A 20,922-nucleotide genomic window follows, 5' to 3' on the forward strand; every position below is an offset into this window, starting at 1 on the left:
ACTATATCTCAATAAAGCTTTTTTTGAAAAAGTCTTATACACAGTGTTCATAGCTGCATTATTTATAAGAGCCCCAAAAGTGGAAACAACCCAAATATCCATCACCTGAAGAATGGATAAACAAAAATATGGTGTAATCTATATGATGGAATATTATGCAGCCATGAAAAGGAATGGAATACTGATAAACAAAAATATGGTGTAATCTATATGATGGAATATTATGCAGCCATGAAAAGGAATGGAATGCTGATAAACAAAAATATGGTGTAATCTATATGATGGAATATTATGCAGCCATGAAAAGGAATAGAATACCCCCCCATGCTACCACATGGATGAACCTACCTCAGAAACATTATGTTAACTGAAAGAAACCAGATACAAAAATCTACATATTGCATGATTCTGTTTATATGCAATGTGCAATGTCCAGAAGAGGCAAATCTGTAGAGACACAAAGCTAATTAAAAGTTACCAGGGTATGTGGGCAGGAGGGAATTGGGAATGGCTTTAAACAAGTATGAGGTTTCTTTTTTGGGATGAAGGAAATGTTCTGAAAGTGATGATGGTTACATAATATTGTGAACATATTAAAAACCACTGTGTTGTACACTTTAATTTTTTTTTAAAGATCTTATTTATTTACTTGAGAGAGACAGAGAGAAAGGGGAGAGGGAGAGGGAGAAGCAGACTCCCCACCTAATAGGGAACCCAACGTGGGGCTCGATCCCAGGACCCCAAGATCATGACCCGAGCCGAAGGCAGATGCCCGACTGACCGAGCCACCCAGGCACCCCTGTAATGTACACTTTAAAATGGTGAGTTTTTTTATGTGAGTATCTCGATTTTTAAAATTGCCCCAAAAAGGCTAATAGGAGTAACTCCTCATTTAATGGCAGTCCAGAAAAGAAAAAAAATAACCAGTGGCCAGATAATCAACAGAACCAACAGACTGGTTTTCTAGAAGCTTGAGGAGTTTTAAGGAGAGTCAACCATTCAAACAATTTCCCATGTGTTGACTCCATTCTCACCAGGCATCCTTTTTATTATAGTTCGGCTTCTGTGTACATTTCCTTTTGAGAGAAAATTTGCTGACCAGGGTTTTCTGGTCTTCTTGGTTGTTATATTTTCCATGAAGAAAGAATAACATGGATTGGAAGTTTGATTTGGTTTATAAATGTTTTCTGATCATCCCACTTTCCATATTTGTTATTTTGATTATTCTGTTTTTCCTGTAAAGCTTATTTTCAGGACCAGTAGCAGGGTAGTATAGATGAGAAAGAAGAAACTAACTCAAATAGAAGAATTGGTAGGATTCAGCAACTGACTGAACTTACGTGTGTGTTCAGGAACTAATGAAGCAAGATTTTAAATCTGGGTAATTTGAGAGCGGGACCACTGGTGCCATAGACCTTCTGAAGGTCTGTTGGGAGAAGAAACTTTTTTACTCTTCAGAACACACATGTTTAGAAAATGTTTGTGCGCAGTATCTTGGCAAATGTTTTTCTTGTAAATGTATATTTTTCTTAACATTTTAATAACTATTATAGATATCTATATGACAAGATTAACAGAGTTGCAAGTGAAGTTATATTATTTAAAACAAATTTGGTGAAATTAACCAATAATTCAAATAATCTGACTTTTATTCCTTTTACTCATCTGGTTTATGTCTTTGCCTCTCAGGTACAATACTTTTTTTTTTTTTAAAGGATTTTATTTACTTATTTGATAGAGAGAAAGTGCACGCACAAGCAGGGGGAGCGACAGGCAGAGAGAGAGAGAGGGAGAAGCAGGCTCCCCAAGGAGCAGGGAGCCCGATGCGGGACTCGATCCCAGGACCCTGGGATCATGACCTGAGCCGAAGGCAGTCGCTTAACCAGCTGAGCCACCCAGGCGCCCACAATACTTCTTTTTATTGGTGTTCCTGTCTCTTACACTCAAGGAAGACCCAGAATTCCCATTTTCACGGTGGGCAGCCCAAATTTCAAGATTGCAACTCAGGTTGAACAATGGATTCACTGAGGAGATGGGCATCAGCGTGGGACCCTTACTTACCCTGGCCCTCCCCCCACGACCCGTGGCGCAGAGTCCACTGCCAGAATGCCTCTGCCTTCGAGAAAGCGTAAGACCACGCACATGTCCGCGCCGCCCTCAACAGTCGGTTAGAAAAGAAACCCGGATGTGCAGGGGCGGGGAGGAGTTGGCGTCTACCCATGAGGCAGTGCGCGTAGTTATATACTTTCGCCGTGGTCTGAGGCGCTCATTCCGCGCTGGGAGTCGCCGCGGCAGCCGCCGTTTCTGTGGCTGCCGCCTAGTGTCTTCGCGCTCCTCCCTTTCCTCCTCCTCTTTCTCCTCCTCCTTCGAGTCCCAGTCAGGGCGACCTGCTCTGCTCACGGTAAGTGATCCCCCGCCCCCGCCTGCTTCTCGCTGAAGCCGGCAGCGGTTGTGGCACACGGCCGTGGCCGCATTGCTCTGAGGGTGGCGGCGCCGGCTTGAATCTGAGGGGGGCAGGTTGAGGGTCCGGATGCCGGCGTGTGTTGCTAGGATGGCCCAGGGAGCGGGGGAGGGGACGAACTTGGCGGCGCGGTGGCGGGTGGGCCACCATCTTGCGCCAGCCCCGGCGGGGGAGGGATCTCGGAAAGGTAGCTGCTCGGCGGCAGGGTTTGGTGGCCCGCTAAGGCCGTTGGCCGGGCGGGCCGCCGCCGCCGCCGCCGCCGCCGCCGCCGCCGCCGCCGCCCCCCCCCGCCCCCCCCCGCCCCCCCCCCGCCCCCCCCCCGCCCCCCCCGCCCCCCCCCAGGGCCCGTGCGTCTTGTCAGTCCTCAGCCTGGTTTTGGCTTTTCTTTCTGGAGGCAACTCCCTTTGGTCTTTTGTATATTTGATACCAATGTTTGGTGAGACCCGCCCACCCTCAAGTCTCTTCAGTCTTAAGAGACCACAGAAGGTTCTGAACTTTCTGGCTTCTGGGCCTCTTGGGCCCCTCCTTTTCAGTCCCGGTTCCTCCGTCCAGGTTACTGGTCATTCAGTGCTGATACCCTTGTTCTTGCCAAAGGGACTGTGCTGCTTGTTGTAGAAATCGTGCTCCATTCAGTTATTGTCTAGAAGAGAAGAGCCCTGAGGAGAAACGTGGAGTTAGATACAGAATTTTTTAACAGTGAGCTTTGCACGTTTGGCTTGGATGGAAAAAATTATTTCATTTTGAGGTTTTATCCTTCTCTAGACACAGAGGGAGTTCCTCTTAAGTTATCTCAGTTTTAATGCTTTTTTAAAGGAGAAATCATAGAAGAAAATGTCAAGTGAGCCAGCTTCTGCAAGCACAGGAGATCTTCATCCAGGGGATTGTCTTTGTTTGCAAAGATTTTTTAGATGTGTTTTATTTTTTTTTTATCTGTGAACTTAAATTTTGCCTTTATTGTTTTCAGGTTTGGACTGAATTTTAATGTGTTTTTGTGCCATTAAAAATAAAATTGAAACCAAGAAATAGAGTTTCAAACTACAAAAGTCTCTTAGCATTTGTGAGATGTCCTGATTTGGGGGTTAATGTAAAAACTCAAGTTTAAGCAGAAACTTTACTGAGCTTATGAGGGAATTGGTTTGCTTATAAAATTAAGTTAGGGCTGTGTGCCCTTGGTGCTTTAACATCGGTACAAATTCCACTATAATTGCGTCTTTCATTTGTATAGTCATTGATAATTGGTCCTTTTAAGGTGAGCTGTGGAGTGTTGGTAGAATTGCTTAGAAGGTGAGAAGACAGCCTCAAGGAGAAGACTTTCCCTGAGGCAACTTGGATAGGAAGTGATAGAACCAGTTCTTGAACCTAGGTCTTCTGACTTCTCCAATGCACAGTTCACTGTATCATGCCGCACTTCTAATGGGAATGAGGTGGTCAAGGAGAATAAGCAAGGACACTCACCTAAAAAAATATGGGAGCTATTTTTCAATTCCCCTTTCCTTTATATTTTCATTTTTAAGACTTAATATCTTTTCAACTTTTTAGTATTTAAATGATATCGTTATTATTTCTAAGCATGTTGAAATGTTGAAGAATAGCCCATTCTTCCAATAGCTCATTTTTCCATCAGAAAAAGTTGTCATGTTGAAGGGCTCCAAATTTCAGCTTCCCTGTTTAACCCATTTCCTCACTTAAGTTTTCTAGTCCAATCTGATTTCTTCAGCCCAGTGTTTTACTACCCAGCACCAGCATTTTTAGAAGAAAGGAGAGTTAAGTGGAAAGAGTATATAATTCAGTATCCTTGCTTCTCTCTCATTTGTTTTCTTTATTAAAGAGGACATTTAGAACCATATCAAAAAAATTGTTGCTGTTGTTATACTAATTGGACAGGAAAAATATTTAGCTGAAACGTGATTTTTGTGAATAGAAAGTAATCCATAGTTTAGTGACTGGATATAGGAAACATTGAAAACATAGTTTGTTGTTTCAAAAGTAACTTTTCAAAGAACAGAGATATTTATGATATATTGAGTAATTAAATATATAACGCTGAATATTTTTTCTGTCCTCCCGCTTCAGGGAGGGACTTGAAAATGTTTGGTTTTCATAAGGTTTTAAATAATGACTCAGGAAGACATGGTTTACTCAGTAATTTGTATCAAAAATGTGTTTTTGATTCATTCTCTGCAAAGCAGTTTTATTTTAAGGAGTGGTTTTATTAACCCTCAATATGTCAAGGAAAATAGTGATCTCTATGTATTATCTGGATAAAATGGACCATTTTATTTTATTTTTTATATTTTAAGTCCTTTTACAAATAATGTACATAAAAATAAAGAAATAGTGAAATCAACTTTATTAGATATTTAATAAGGATTGAAACATGGTGTACTTCTTTGTATATATTTAGAAAAAAATACATTTTGGAAGCTGATAAAGAATCCAGCTGTCTTTTATTAAACAGATATTAAAGACGTGCAAAAATGTAAATCAGTGCCACTCTTCTCATTAAATTTTTTGTTTTAGAAAATGGTTATTTTCATTAAAATATTTATATGAACATGTAATGGCCTTATTACTTTAAATAAATTAATACATATTTAATTTTTTCTCACTTTCAATTTCTAATATGGTAAGTATCAATAGATACAATCCATATAAACAAGCTCATTTGGGTCTTCAGGTTTTAAGAATGCAGAGAGGTCCTGAGACATCCTGAGACCAAAAAGTTCGAGAACTACTGGTCTGGTGTACATTATTGGTGACAATATCTTAGCAGTTCTTTACATCAACTAGGATTTAGTTTTCCTTTAGTGTTCATCAACTTGTAATATGACTTCCAGTAAAGAAGGAAAAGTTGAGTAAAATAATGTAAAGTACGGTACAGTAATTTTTCTTGTGCTTTATTTAATCTTCCTAATAATGCTGCAAGGAAGATACTACTGTTTTTACTTTACAGGTAGTATAACTAAGCTCAGAGAGATTGATTAAACATCCTGTAGGTTTGGCAATCAGAAAGTGGTAGATTCAAAATTCCCAGTTATTCAGCCCTTATGTCAAGTGTTTTCATCATTGTACTCTACTCTTTTATTTGACATTTTCCATAGTGGATAAGTTTTGTCCCTATAAAATGTGAATTAATTAATAATACTTCCTGAGATTACTTTAGTAATTAGTGATCATAGAATATCTTACGAAACTTATATAAAATATTTATTATATAATTTGGCTTTGAAAAGCCAATTATTTTAGTCTTTTCTGCATATGAAGTGCAATAAAAACATTCTTATAGGTAAAATCTTTACCTTGAGTATGATATAAAAATTACTTTGCAGAAAGTAAATTTTATAGCACCCCACCCAAAAAACTAACATAAAAGAAAATGTTTTAAAATATAAGCAATCTTAGCAAAGTATTATGCTAATGAACTTCAGTTGTAGTGTCAACTAGCTACTTTCCACAAATAGATGAAATCTGAATGTCGACAGAGGGAAAAAAATGAAAACCTAAATAAAATAAGGGGGAAATAGGAAAGTTATTAAATAAATATCTTCTCAAAATATGCCAGGACTTCATGTGTTCAGACTTGCAAAAAAATAAGTCCCACAATATAAAAATTTCTTAAAAAAAAAAAAGATGATGAGCCTAAGTTTTCCTTCTAAGTTATATGTGATTTGTTCCCAAAACCTGGTTTGAGAGTTTGAATTGTTTAGGTGTCAATGAAATTGTCTAAGGAATTAAGGTATATCCCAGTGTTCCTTGCATTTGAGTACCGTGGCAATTAATTTCTGTTATAAGAAAACATTTTCATAGACATCTTCCTACTTAAAATGTTTAAAATAGGGGCGCCTGGGTGGCTCAGTTGGTTAAGCGACTGCCTTCGGCTCAGGTCATGATCCTGGAGTCCCTGGATCGAGTCCCGCATTGGGCTCCCTGCTCAGCAGGGAGTCTGCTTCTCCCTCTGACCCTCTTACCTCTCGTGCTCTCTGTCTCTCATTCTCTCTCTCTCAAATAAATAAATAAAATCTTTAAAAAAAAACTTATTTGTAATTTAACAGTTCATCAGATTTCTTCGAGTAATAAATGCTTAATACGTTTCAGAATTTTATGTACTAAATTTGCATTTATAATTAGGTAAAGTCAGCATACGTATATCAAACATATCAAACTCAAAAGGTAAGCTCTTTGTAGGAGAAAATGATTAAATGTGAATACATTTAACAAATCCACCCTAATAGTAGGTATCTTTATCTTATAGGGCAGAAAACTAAGACTTAACTTGCTGTCTTCTCTGGAGTCATATGGTGAGTTTGCTGGAGATCAAAATTAGACCCAAAGATTTCTAAATCCCAAGTGTCATGTTTCAATATTTGGTGTTAAAGTAACTCATAAAATTGATTGATGTCATGTGTTGGTGCTTAGGTGACTCTGCAACTTGATGGACGACGACAACCCTTTTCAATCAAAAAGTAAGTATTCCTGCTGCAAGTGATACTAGTATGCATGGCTTTTGTACTGATTTACCTTCATGACAGAAGGTAAAAGAAACAGAAGTATGCACATTTTAAAAAAACACTTAAATTTATTAAAGTAATGCATGCTCATAGTAAAAAAGAAAATATACAATAAAAATGTCAGTAAAGTAGAAATGAAGTGTTTCTTCCTGAGCTTCAGAGATAACTACTATTATTGGTTTGGTACACATAATCACAAGCTTTTTTCTTTTTTTTTAATTTAAATTCAATTAGGCAAGGTATAATACATCATTTTTTTTAAAGATTTTATTTATTTGACAGAGAGAGATAGCGAGAGCAGGAACACAAGCAGGGGGAGTGGGGGAGGGAGAAGCAGGCTTCTTGCCGAGCAGGGAGCCCGATGCAGGACTCGATCCCAGAACCCTGGGATCATGACCTGAGCTGAAGGCAGACGCTTAACGACTGAGCCACCCAGGCGCCCACATCATTGGTTTTTTTATATAATGTTCAATGATTCATCAGTTCAATATAACACCTAGTGCTCATCACATCACGTGTCCTCCATCCTTAATGCCCATCACCCAGTTATCCCATCCCCCCACCCACAAATTTTCTTCTATGCATAGTCAAAAAATTTCTAAATAAGACCATACTATATATGCTATTATGTGCCTTTAAAATTTTTTTACTCAACAATCTATCTTGAATATATTGACAGTGGTAGTACCCCGTTAAAAAGAATGAGGAAGATCTATGTGTCAGACATGGTATCAAGACCATGGTATCAACATAGATATAAATTATTTTTTTATTATCTATATACATGAGTGTCCCTCATTTTTTTTAAATTTGGCATTGCCTGACTGCCTAGTTTCTTAGTTCACTGATTATCATGTTAAGTGCTGATGCTTATCCAGTAGACTACTATGTATAGGAGGAGATACAAAGGAAGAAGAAAATAAGTTCTTCACTCTTCCTTTGGATCTTACTTTGGTGTTAGACGTGTACAGTAAAGAAACACACTTTAAGAGGGGTGTCTGGGTGGCTTGGTGAGTAGAGCATCTGACTCGATCTCAGGATCATGAGCTCAAGCCCCACATTAGGTGTGGAGCTGACTTAAAAAAAAACCACATTAAGAAATAGTGAGCAATTTGAAATTATAAATAGTAAATCTTGAACCGTATGGTATAGAATGCCAGTGTAGTAAAAGGTGGAAGAAAAACAAGGTCTACTGGTTTACTGAGGAAGTTGTAACTGAACCAAGAGTTGGGAATTAAGATTTTGTTGAGTATTTGCTTGAGGTTAGGTTAGGAACTTTATATGACATTTTTCTCAGTCTACATTGCCACTTCTATTAGGTAGATATTGTACCCATATTAGAGGTGAGAAAACAAGATCCAAGTAATTTCTCCAGAGTCACGTGATTAGAAATGGTGCAATGGAGATTTGAGCTATTCACTTTGATGTCAAGTCCATGCTCCTTCTACTATACTTGAATAACATGGACAATATAAGGTAAAGAGGAAGAATATTTTAGTTAGAATAAACACTACGAAGGAGGACTCCAGAGGACACAACGAGGATGGTGTTTTCAAGTATTCAGAATACGCAAATGCTAAACTGAGTTACTCTTTTAATTATTTGACTTAGACCATTCTGTGTATGTGTTTTCGAAGTAAAGTTAGAAAAGAAAGTTCATAAAACTGGTTACATTTGGAAGGGTGAGAAGGTTTTTGTTTTGTTTTGTTTTATGGTAAGTAGAGCACTAAACATTAAACAACATTATGCCAAGAAATTATTTTGGCATACCTATATAGATGAGGAAATTAAATTTAAATAACTTTAAAAGAATAGTGCCTATTTGGTTTTTTTTTAAGATTTTATTTATTTGAGAGAGAATGAGAGAGAGAGCATGAGAAGGGGGAGGATGAAAAGGAGAAGCAGACTCCCCACTGAGCAGGGAGCCCGATGTGGGACTCTGTCCTGGGACTCCAGGATCATGACCTGAGCCGAAGGCAGTCGCTTGAACCAACTGAGCTACCCAGGCACCCGAATGGTGCCTATTTGTTATGGTGTTTCTTTTGTAAGCCATCCCCAAATCATTGTTTTCACACACGAATTTTGAGTCAAAATTAGAAATGACATTTAATCTAGTAAAATTACCTTTAGAAATGATTGCATTAAAAAAACAAAGATATCATTGTCTAAGAAAAACAGATGATTATTGTCTAAGCCAGAATCCTGGAATTATTATTTTGTTTTGTTTTGTTTCCTTTTGTTCTTCCACCCACATCTCACTCCATATATCTAGTACCACTTGTATTCATCCCCATTGCTATTATATTAATTTAGGGGCTCCCTTAATACTTTTTTTAAGATTTTATTTATTTGAGAGAGCGTGCGAGCACAAGTGGGAGAGGGGCAAAGGGAGAGGGAGAAGCAGACTCCACTGAGCAGGGAGCCTGACATGGGGTTTGATCCCAGGACCCTGGGATCATGACCTGAGCTGAAGGCAGTCGCCTAACCAACTGAGCCACTCAAGCACCCCCCTCAATATTTTTTTAAAAGCAGAACAATGCATGCATAGTTCTAAAAAATAATCTGAAAGTTATAAAGTTGCATAACCACAGTTTCTTGAAGGGTAAGAGTGAGAGAGAGTGGTGTGTATGTGTTCTGGGCCTGTTACTCCCTGTTTTTGCAAGGCATTCACTTTCAATATTTTAGCTTTTTTTTCCTAATAATTTCCATATTTCTAAATTAAAAAAAAATTTTAAGATTTTATTTGAGAGAGAGAGAGAGAGAGAGAGAGAGCACAAGCCCGGGGGGAGGGGGGAGAGGCAGAGGGAGAAGCAGACTCCCCGCTGAGCAGGGAGGCCCAATGTGGGGCTCGTTCCCAGGACCCTGGGATCATGACCTGAGCCGAAGGCAGATGTTCAACTGACTGAGTCACCCAGGCGCCCCTCCATATTTCTAAATTTTTAAAACACACATACTCCTGTCTCTTAAATCATCATTTTCTTGCCATTATCTAATAATTTTTCTATCAATGGAACATGATGATTTTAGTTTTCTTACACTTACCCCTCCCTCTAAGCATCTCCCACTGCATTTATATCTCAATTTTTGGTTAAATCATCTTAAATGTTTTTATTATAATGGCCATAATAAATATTGTTCACTGATGAGTGTAGTACTATGGTATTAATATGTTATGGATATATTCCCTTTTTCTCTTTTTTGTATATACCCAGATACTTAAATTTTTAATTTTTTAAAATTTGCTAAATTTTATTTTATTTTTTATTGAAGTATAGTTGACTGAATTTGCTAAATTTTATTAAAGTCTATAGCCAAGTCTTCTTACACCCTTCCGTAGCCTCTTAACTCAATTTTCTACATGGTAAAACTTGTCAGGTAATCTAACATTTTAAGTTTTGAATCTGTGTGTGTGTGTGTGTGTGTGTGTGTGTGTGTCTGTGTCTGTGTGTGTGTGTGTCTGTGGTCTCCTGGAGACATTCCTCCTGGGAGTCATGTTCTCTTGCTCTACTCTGGCTGGTTGTTATCTAGACCTATCGAACAGCTATTATCCTGGGACTTTCCTTTGTCTTTGTATTGTATTGAATGTCATGTTTTCTGCATTCTGTATCTTCCTCTTTCTTTTTTTTTTTTAAAGATTTTATTTATTTGAGAGAGAGAGAATGAGAGAGAGAGAGCACGAGAGGGAAGAGGGTCAGAGGGAGAAGCAGACTCCCTGCTGAGCAGGGAGCCCAATGCGGGACTCGATCCAGGGACTCCAGGATCATGACCTGAGCCGAAGGCAGTTGCTTAACCAACTGAGCCACCCAGGCGCCCCTCTTCCTCTTTCTTAAGTCCCATATTTTGGTGGATTCTTCCTAAGAAAGAAAGGGTGAATGGGGGGTAAATTTTGCGTGATGTTGGTGATCTTTATTTTTGATGAAAGAATATGTACCTCTTGCTTGATGAAAACCTTGGCTGGTGGGTATAGAATTCTAATTTGAAAATTATTTTCACTAATACTTTTGAAAGCATTATTCTAACTCTCTGTTGTGCTGATTTTGGGATAGTTTCCCTCTCCAGCATTCTCAAGTCTTATGAGAGATTCCTCTACTGTAGACTTTTTTTCTTGATTTTTGTGCTGGGTCCTGGTAAGCCTTTTCAATCTGGACATTTATGTCCTTTAGAAGTAGAAATTTCTTTTGTATTTTTCCTTTGATTATATCCCCTTTCTTTTTTCTCTGTTATTTTTCTGGAACTTTTATTAGGTGAATTGTACCTTTGAAATTGATTTCTAATAATCTCATCTATTTAGTGTATATCTATTTTTTGTCTTTTAGTTCCACTTATGGGACAGTTATTCAACTTTGGCATTTGTGTTTTTGGGTTTTTCTTTTATTGAATTTTGGCTGTCTTATTTTTAAACTTTTTATTTTCTGAATGTTAGTTTTTATAACATACTTTTTATAACATTTTATAACATTTGTTTCTCTAAAAATCCTAATTACAGTCTAATAACTTTTGCATTCTGTACTATCTCTGTTTTCTTTAAGAGCTTTTAATCTGTTTTATTGTTTTGGTCTTTCACATTGGAGGTTTAGTCATACTTCTGGTATTCAGTGGTTGTCTATCCATATTTAGGAGGCACTAAAATGCTTCCTCAGAACTCTGAATGGCTTGGTCAGTACTAGTAGGCTGGTGGTATTCACCGTATGTTCTTTGCTTAGTTTCTTCAGGTGAGAAACGTCTAATCTTTCCTGGGATGGAATAAGCCTCAATTAAGTCCCCTATTTTCATTCTTGCACTTCATCCCTGCTTTGCTCTGTGCCTGGTGTTTATGGACCTAGTTCAGTTTTTCTAGTATATCTCCAACCTGTTGCCTCTTATTCTTAGCTTACCTCCTTTTTGTTAATTTAAAAGTTTATGGGTTTTTTTTTCAGATATAGATATAATAGATATATATTATTTAAGAGATATATTCTGTTCATAAAACTGAAACTCCTTTTGATTGGATTTGATTATTCTTTTTTAAGTTTTTATTTAAATTCCAGTTAGTTAACATACAATGTAATATTAATTTCAGGTATACAATATAGGGATTCAGCACTTCCATAAAACACCTGGTGCTCATCACAAGTGCACTCCTTAATCCCCATCACCTATTTCAACCATCATTCCCACCACCCCCCCAACCACCCCCGACCCCGCTCTGGTAATGATCGGTTTGTTCTCTGTAGTTAGGAGTCTGTTTCTTGGTTTGCCTCTCTCTTTTTCCCCTATGCTCATTTGTTTTGTTTCTTAAATTCCACATATAAGTGAAATCATATGGTGTTTGTCTTTCTCTGACTTATTTTACTTAGCATAATACTCTCTAGCTCCATCCACACTGTTGCAAATGGCAAGATTTCATTCTTTTTATGGCTGAGTAATATTCCATTGTATACACATACCACCTTTTCTTTATCCATTCATCAGTTGATGGACATTTGGGCTATTTCCATAACTTGGCTGTTGTAGATAATGCTGCTATAAACATAAGGGTGCATGTATCCCTTTGAATTAGTATTTTTGTATCCTTTTGGTAAATACCTAGTAGTGCAATTGCTGGATCGTGGGTAGTTCTATTTTTAACTTTTGAGGAGCTTCCATACTGTTTTCCAGAGTCGCTGCACCAGTTTACATTCCCACAAACAGTGCAGGAAGGTTACCCTTTCTCCACATCCTCACCAACACCTGTTGTTTCTTGTGTTCTTGATTTTAGCCCTCTGACAGGTGTGAGATGGTATCTCACTGTAGTTTTCATTTGTATTTCTTTGAAGATCAGTGATGTTGAGCATGTTTTTACGTGTCTGTTGGCCATCTATATGTCTTTTTTGGAAAAATATCTCTTCATATCTTTTTTTTTTTTTTTTACAGATTTTATTTATTTATTGGATAGAGCACAAGTAGGCAGAGCGGCAGGCAGAGGGAGAGGGAGAAGCAGACTCCCCATTGAGCAGAGAGCTCGATGTGGAGCTCAATCCCAGGACCCTGGGATCATGACCTGAGCCAAAGGCAAACACTTAACCAACTGAGCCACCCAGGCGCCCTTCTATTCATGTCTTTTGTCCATTTTTTAATTGGATTGTTTTTTGGGTCTTGAGTTGTATCGTTTTTTTATATATTTTGGATACTAACTGTTTATTAGGTATGTCATTTGCAAATATCTTCTCCCATTCCATAGGTTGCCTTTTAGTTTTGTTGATTGTTTCCTTCACTGTGTAGAAGCTTTTAATTTGATGAAGTCCCAGTAGTTTATTTTTGCTTTTGTTTCCCTTGCCTCAGGAGACATATCTAGTAAGAAGTTGCTACAGCTCATGTCAAAAAGATTACTGCCTGTGTTCTCCTCTAGAATTTTAATGGTTTCCTGTCTCACATCTTTCATCCATTTTGAATTTATTTTTGTGTATGGTGTAAGAAAGTGGTCCAGATTCTGGGGCACCTGGGTGGCTCAGTGGGTTAAGCGTCTGCCTTCGGCTCAGGTCATGATCCCAGGGTACTGGGATCGAGCCCTGAATCGGCTCCCTGCTCAGCAGGGAGCCTGCTTCTCCCTCTCCTCCCCTTGTTTGTGCTTTCTCTCTCTCTCTGTCAAATAAATAAAATTTTCAAAAAAAAAAAGTGGTCCAGTTTCATTCTTTTGCGTGTCGCTGTCCAGTTTTCCCAACACCGTTTGTTGAGGAGACTATCTTTTTCCCATTGGATATTCTTTCCTGGGTTTGATTATTCTTTTTTTTATGTTTCAGGTTTTTATTGGATTTGATTATTCTTAAAATTTATTGACAACTACTAGTAACTACTGTCGTCTGTTACTTAGCCAGCTAGCTTAATTTTACTAGTTTACTAGTTTAGATCTTAGAGATTGAGTTGAGTTGTACTGACTGTAAATATCAATTCAATAATTAATTTTAAGATTATTAAAGTATATCTTAAATATCATACTATGCATTGCAAAAAGTTATTTAAAAAATAAGATGCGTTTCTCTCTTGAAAATTAGATAACCCAAAAATGGCAGAACTCTTTATGGAATGTGAAGAAGAAGAGCTGGAACCATGGCAGAAGAAAGTAGAAGAAATTCTGGATGAAGATGATGATGAGCTGATTTTTGTTGGAGAGATATCAAGTTCAAAACCAGCCATTTCAAGTAAGCATTTATTTCAGTGAAGTAAAGTTTTGTAAGTTGCTGTTTCTAATAGAAAAACCTGTGAGCTGTCTTCTATGTCCTTGTTATTCTGTAAGGAGTTGAAGCATACAGATCAGTAAGAATTTGTGAGAATCAGAGGGAGGATGTGATTGGGGACTTGAGTAAGGTCAGGGGTTAAAATATCATTCGAGAGAAAAGGGAAATGTTAACTAAGGTAACTAAAGGTTAAGATTACCTGACAGCATTATAGGCCTTCTGAAATTGGAAATCTTAAGTTTTAGTGGAGCTAAGTAGCCTATTCACCTGTTTGTTAATTTTTCTTTTTCTCCCTTAAGTCCAAGCACACCTAGAATAGGAAGTGTTTGGAGTGCTTTGCTTAAAATATCAGAATACTGAATAAGTTTGTGTTAGTCTCTGGTGAGGGTTCTCACATCCAGACAACTGCCTCATCACAGTGTCATCTTGAATCATGGCTACAAAATGAACAGGCACTGCATGATTATACAGTCTCTAGTATGTGTACCAACATGAGCTATAGTTTCTGGCCACACCCATCTTCCAACAACTCCTGATTATATTCATGAAGGAAGGAGGGTCTGGTCTTTAGCTACTGTGCTTGTACACTGCAGGCGGTTAGCACACTTAATCCTCATGGCTTTCTAGCAGAACACGTTCAGTAATTTTGTAGATTGTTAGATTTCAGTTAGAGTTAGAATTGCCATTGTGATAATATTATAGTGAAGATATTGATGACATTTGTTAAAATGTTCAATAAAAAATGTGTAAAGTGCAGAGGAACAACATACTGAATTTCAGGGGAGAAAGAGGAAATAGATTCTTTTCCATTATGTTTACTTTTTTTAAGCCAGGAGAATTTAGCAAAGAATGTAGCCAGCATACCAGTGTTTTCTTACCTACCATGGCAGTGTGTAATATTGTGGTTAAGAGATGAGTTTTTAATTTTCTGAAAGCCCTGTTTTTGCTTCTCTTGACTCTAAACTTCAAATAGCACTTCTATTCAATTTTATCAGAGATAGAATTTAATTCTCAATATCATTTCCTGTGGCAAATTGAGAGGTGCTAAGTGGAATGTTACTTCAATTATAAAATGAAGTATGTTGGCATGTTTGTTGCTGATAGTGGAACAGAATATTATAAATATTGTTTCCTAGTTGCTGTGATTATTTTTATCCTGAAATATTATCATATTTCAGATTATTATTCAGATCATCTTATTTAAAAGCATGGCAATTCAGATTGGGTTTATATCAACTGTAGATAAGTGTTAACAGTACTCAACTTGAATAATGTGTATTAGTTTTAAGTGATTCTATCAAAAAGAACGTTGACCCCAGTGAAATTTCTTTTCTAAATGAACTCAAAATTTAAGTTATTTTATTGATGTTTTATGTGTGAGCCATAAAATATTTTTGGCATATGGAGTATGAGCTAAATATTTCTATAGAACCATCATTAAGTTGGAGGGATGGTAAAAGGTTGTGTTTGATAGACTACAGTCACCACAAAGTACTATAGGTTTAACTCTTTAATGGCTTGAGTAAATACTTATTTTAAAATTCTGAATGAAAACAATATCAAGTTGTTTGAGCAGATTTTTCTCCTAGGAAACTTCTGTAGTGCCTTGTTTTAGAGAACTCAATTTCCATTATCATAAAACAACCCTACTTTTGTGTGACCCTTTACTTTATAGAATTATTCTATGAGATCTGGTTATTTTCTACCAGGAGGGGAAAAGGAAAATTTTTTGAGGTTTTATGGGATTTTTAAAATGTACGTTTTCCTGATTAGCAATTTTAGGCATATCTCTACTCTTCCAGATTTTCATTTGATTCCTTAATAACCTAGAAGTTATGGGTTCACATGGGTACAGGAGTGAGCATCTTAAACTGATTCATAGGGTCATGTCAGGCTCAAATTGACTTTTGGTATAGTAGTAGATTTGAGATACTCTGGTAAACTCTAAATTTAGTCTGCAGTCTTCACTAGTGTCCCTCTCAGAACTCAAGAGGAGTGGTACAGATAATGTGACCAGCTTACCCATAATGAAACTTCCAGGCTTTTGGGGGGTATGAATGTGGCATGGGAATTGGGGAAGGGTTTGATCTGGGGTCACCACTAAAAGAAAGAAATATACTTAAATTATTAGTTGTATGTGGATATATTTTTGGGACGTTTTTTATTATCTAAATATAAATTCAAATAATGAGTTTTAAAATAAACGTAATATTTGTAGATATTTTGAACAGAGGTAACCCCAGCTCATCTTCAAAGGGAATAAAGAATGAGACACTCACTCAAGGTATAGTATTATACCATTTTAATTATAAAGTGAAGTATTTTAACAAAATTGGTTGTATAGAAAAATATTCAATATGTTTAATTTTGAAATGCAGGTGTTACTGATCCATTCAAGCCTACAAGTCAACACTACAAAGATCCAACATCAAATCCAGTGGCTGCCTTGCCTAGATTTCATCCTGAATCGAAATCTTCACAGAATTCTGTTATTGTTCAGAACGTGTCTAAGCCTGTAAGTGTTTCTGAAACTATAATTAGCTCAGGGATGCAATGGATATTATAGTACCCGGTTAGAATTGTGGACTCTCATAGCTAGTCACCATTCCACTAAAAGCATAATCACAATCAGAAAATGTCACTATCTTTGACAGCTCAACCAATACCCAAAGTAGTAACTGTAGGAACTAACCAACTTGTCAATAAATCAGGTAATATGCTTAAATTAAATAGGTATAATATTGAAATCTAGGCTAAAACTGAGTAAAAAAAAAAAAAAGATCAGTAATGAATGTTGCATAATGGCAAAACTCTTAAGAGAGTAAACAGAACCAGGTATTCTTATTTGGGAAGATTGTTCTGAGGTCATTGTTGCTGTTTACTCTGAAAACATACTTTCATGGCTTAGCTTTTAAAACTTTTAACAGAAGTAATAGTTAATGGTAATATTTAACATTTGTTATTCTGTTACTATGGGTAAGTCTTTATTCTAAATGTTGTATGTAAATTAATATCATTTAATTCTTATGATTTCCCTCTGAGGTAGGCATGATTATTAGCCCCATTTTATAGTTGAGGAAACTGAGACTCAGGCTAAATGATTCACTCAAGGCCATATAACTCATAAATAAAAGATGGATCTGGGATTTCAATCCAGGTTAGCCCAGAGGTTTTATTTTATTTTTTTAAGGTATTATTTATTTAGGGGCGCCTGGGTTGCTCAGTCGTTAGGCGTCTGCCTTCGGCTCAGGTCATGATCCCAGGATCCTGGGATCGAGCCCCGCTTTGGGCTCCCTGCTCTGCGGGAAGCCTGCTTCTCCTTCTCCTACTTTTCCTGCTTGTGTTCCCTCTCTCACTGTGTCTCTCTCTGTCAAATAAATAAATAAAGTCTTTAAAAAGAATTTTAAAAAAGATTTATTTTTTAGAGAGAGAGCATAATCAGGGGGAGGGGCAGAGGGAGAGAGAGAAGCAGATGATGCAGGGCTTGATCCCAGCACCCTGAAATCATGACCTGAGCCAAAGTCAGATGCTTAACCAACTAGGCCACCCAGGTGCCCCAGCCCAGAGGTTTTGAAATATGCATACACATATCCATTCATACATTTAAGCATTGCTATACATAGAAATACTGCCTTAGAGCAATATCATAGCGCACAGACCATTGGGGTTCCCTGAGACCCTTTCGGGGGTTCGTGAAGTTAAAACTGTTGTGATAATTACACTGAGACATTTCTTCTTTTCACTCTCAACATTTGCACTGATGATGCAAAAGCAATGGAGGGTAAAACTGCTGTGCTTTAATATGAATGAGGGCAGTGGCACCAAACAGCATGGGTAGTTTTTGTATTAGTGACCATCAAACACGCACGGTAGAAAAATTTCACTTTGACTTGAGAATAACCTTGAAGAAGTGATAAATTGTTACTAATTTTATTAACTCTCAATCCTTGACTTGTATCTGCGTTCTGAAACAATAATAATTTGAGTGTTGGAGTAGTAGTCCAAGAAATCTAGGTTAAAAATGAAAGACTTGAGTGTTGATTCTGTCTGTTCCTAGCTAAAGCATTGTTTACAACCTCAGTGGGCCTCACTTTCTTCATTTTTAAAATGAGAATCTTTACCCAAACCAATGGCTCTCAAACTTGGATCCTCTAAGCAACCACAGGCTGTTCTTAATAAACACTTAATAGGTGTACCTGATAATGGCAGGCTGCCAGAAATGCTAAAATTATTTTATTTTAGCTGGAATCAAACTAATTCAGTGGTTATGCTATCATAAGCTGTTTGGCATTTAAGAAAAGCAAAAACAAAAAGGGAACATGATTATTTACATGGAGATAGATGAAAATTATTCCTACCTTGGACCTAGAGAAGGAGAACAATGGAGGGGGTGGTATCTTTCATATTAAAAAAAAACTTAGAAACTAGAACTCATTCAAAACTCAGAACTTTTTGTTTTTGTGGGCTTGGTTGTTTAATCAAAGCTCCTCAATCAGTTTCCCAATCCTAGGGAGCTTTAAAAAAAAGTTTTTTGTCGTTTGATCTGGGGTGAGGCCTGGGCATGATAGTTTTTTTTTTTTTTTTAACTCTCCAAGTGATTCTAATGTGAGCCAGGGTGGAGAATGACAGATCTATATTTTCAAATTAATTGAGAATCCTATGTGAGGGAATTTTCTCTGATAATTTTAAGTTTTTTCTTCTCTTTACCACAACTCTTCATGGCAGTCTAGAAGATAATTGTTATTGTCCCTTTTAATGTCAGTGTGATATAGCTTAAGGGCACAGGTTGTTTTTTTTTAAATAGGCTCCACACCCACGGGTCTTAAACTCAGGACCCTGAGATCAAGATTTGAGCTGAGATCAAGAGTAGGATGGATGCCTGGGGTGCCTGGGTGACTCAGTCAGTTAGGCTTCCAGCTCCTGGTCTCAGCTCAGGTCGTGATCTCCATGCTGTGTGGAGCCTACTTAGAAAAAAAAAAAAATTAGGACGCTTAACCGACTGAGCCACCCAGGCATCCCAAGGGCACAGGCTTTATAATCAGGCCAACCTTGGTTCCAATTCCAGCTTCATCATCAAGAACAAGCTGGATTGTATTGGGAACCTTACTTAACTATACTGAACTTTAGCTTACCTATTTATAAGGTGGGAGATAATATTAGGTCTTTATTAGTACTGTTGTCACAACTACCTGATATAATACATGGACTGTAAAAGAGTCAAGTACGTTTTAAATAGACAATTGGCAGCTATTATTTCAGTTGGAAAGGTGAAAACTTGAATCTCAAGTGCCTGGCCCATAAATAAATGGAGGTCTTTTAAATTCCAGTCTATTGCCTGTTGTACCTCACTGTTGTATTTGGTATCTTTCTGAACTATTTTATGAGATATAAAAAATTCCCAATTAGAGAATTATTTTAATAAGTTATTTGTTGACTAATATGTCTGCTCTCTGAAACAATGGTACTTAATTGGCCAGAGTTATCACCTAGGAAAAGGTTTAAAGTATTAACTTTAGGGGCGCCTGGGTGCCTCAGTTGGTGAAGTGACTGCCTTCAGCTCAGGTCATGATCCTGGAGTCCCAGGATTGAGCCGCTCATCAGGCTCCCTGCTCAGCAGGGAGTCTGCTTCTCCCTCTGACCCTCCCCCCTCTCATGCTCTCTCTCTCTCATTCTCTCTCTCTCAAATAAATAAATAAAATCTTTAGAAAAAAATGAAGTATTAACTTTATTTGGAGGAACTTCTGTGAAAGAACTGTTTGGAGAATTGCTAGTGAATATTTTCCATTTGTAAGTGCAAATATTTGGAGAAAATATTTACCTTGCAGAAGATTATGCTTGGTTACAGTTAAGTCATAAAGCCATCATTGAGTCATACAGTCATTTTATATAATACATATTAAGGCTCAAATGCAGAAATCTGCCTGTTATGCTCAAATTCTAGGAATGGAATGGTTTGGTTCAGTTCAATATCTGTCTCTATAACTTCTTACTAAGCCCATGTAAACAGAAAACAATAACAAAGTAAAATTCTTGAAACCTGATTTTTTTTCTCAGCTTGTAAGCACAAAACATGCAAGCAAGATCCCTATATTCCTGTTTTATAAACGTACTGTGTATGGGGGCAGTAGTTAGAAAAGAAACAAGACAATACATACTGTACTTTGACTTTGTTTTTTTGCAGATGGGTAGTGTGGTATATAGAATATATCAGGATTATATTTTGTACGCAGATATGTGCTCCTCTTTTTTCACTGAACTTTATATTGGAAACATTTTTCTTTGTTTTTGGTTATTTTTCAAAAGCATGATGTTGCATTATAGTCTATCATTTATTTTATTTAACCATTCCTCCATTGTTGGATATACAGGTTTTTATTTTTTGCTGTTATAAATAATTCTCCATTAAATATTTTCATTTCCTTAGCATAAATTAATGTAAGTGGAATATTTGGGTCAAAGGATATGAACTTTTTAAAGCCCTTGATAGATATTGCCAAAATTTTCTTGTAGAAAAGTTGTACCAAAACATGTCTACTTTGCCAATAATATTGTCATTATTTCTTAACTTTAACTTTTAATTTCAAACTAATTTTAGATTTATAGAAAAACTGCAGAAGTAATCCAGAGAGTTCCCATATAACCCTTACCCACTAAATGCTAACTTTGACAGAATAATAATTACCTTAGTGTCTTATAGCTTATTAGTAATTAAATTATTAAGGTGTTATCTTTATAGTATTGTCATACAATTAAATTTACT

The 20,922-nt window shown here is 37.0% G+C and overlaps 1 protein-coding gene across 2 annotated transcripts in view; it reads left to right on the top strand.

Moving 5' to 3' along the window:
• Positions 1–2,268: 2,268 nt before the first annotated feature.
• The window catches only part of ZNF280C (zinc finger protein 280C), a 56,846-nt gene continuing 38,192 nt past the window's right edge, over positions 2,269–20,922 (top strand). Inside the window, exons 1-6 of one of the 2 annotated variants that reach the window (XM_027609394.1) lie at positions 2,269–2,401; positions 6,714–6,759; positions 6,878–6,924; positions 13,980–14,126; positions 16,381–16,446; positions 16,541–16,677. In XM_027609394.1, the coding sequence (XP_027465195.1) occupies positions 6,894–6,924; positions 13,980–14,126; positions 16,381–16,446; positions 16,541–16,677 (381 nt within the window). In that variant the 5' untranslated portion in view covers positions 2,269–2,401; positions 6,714–6,759; positions 6,878–6,893. The remainder of the gene's footprint in view (positions 2,402–6,713; positions 6,760–6,877; positions 6,925–13,979; positions 14,127–16,380; positions 16,447–16,540; positions 16,678–20,922) is intronic. The other variant, XM_027609395.1, reaches the window with a different exon arrangement.

This window comes from Zalophus californianus, chromosome X (assembly GCF_009762305.2).
Source record: "Zalophus californianus isolate mZalCal1 chromosome X, mZalCal1.pri.v2, whole genome shotgun sequence".
Taxonomy (NCBI): Eukaryota; Metazoa; Chordata; class Mammalia; order Carnivora; family Otariidae; genus Zalophus; species Zalophus californianus.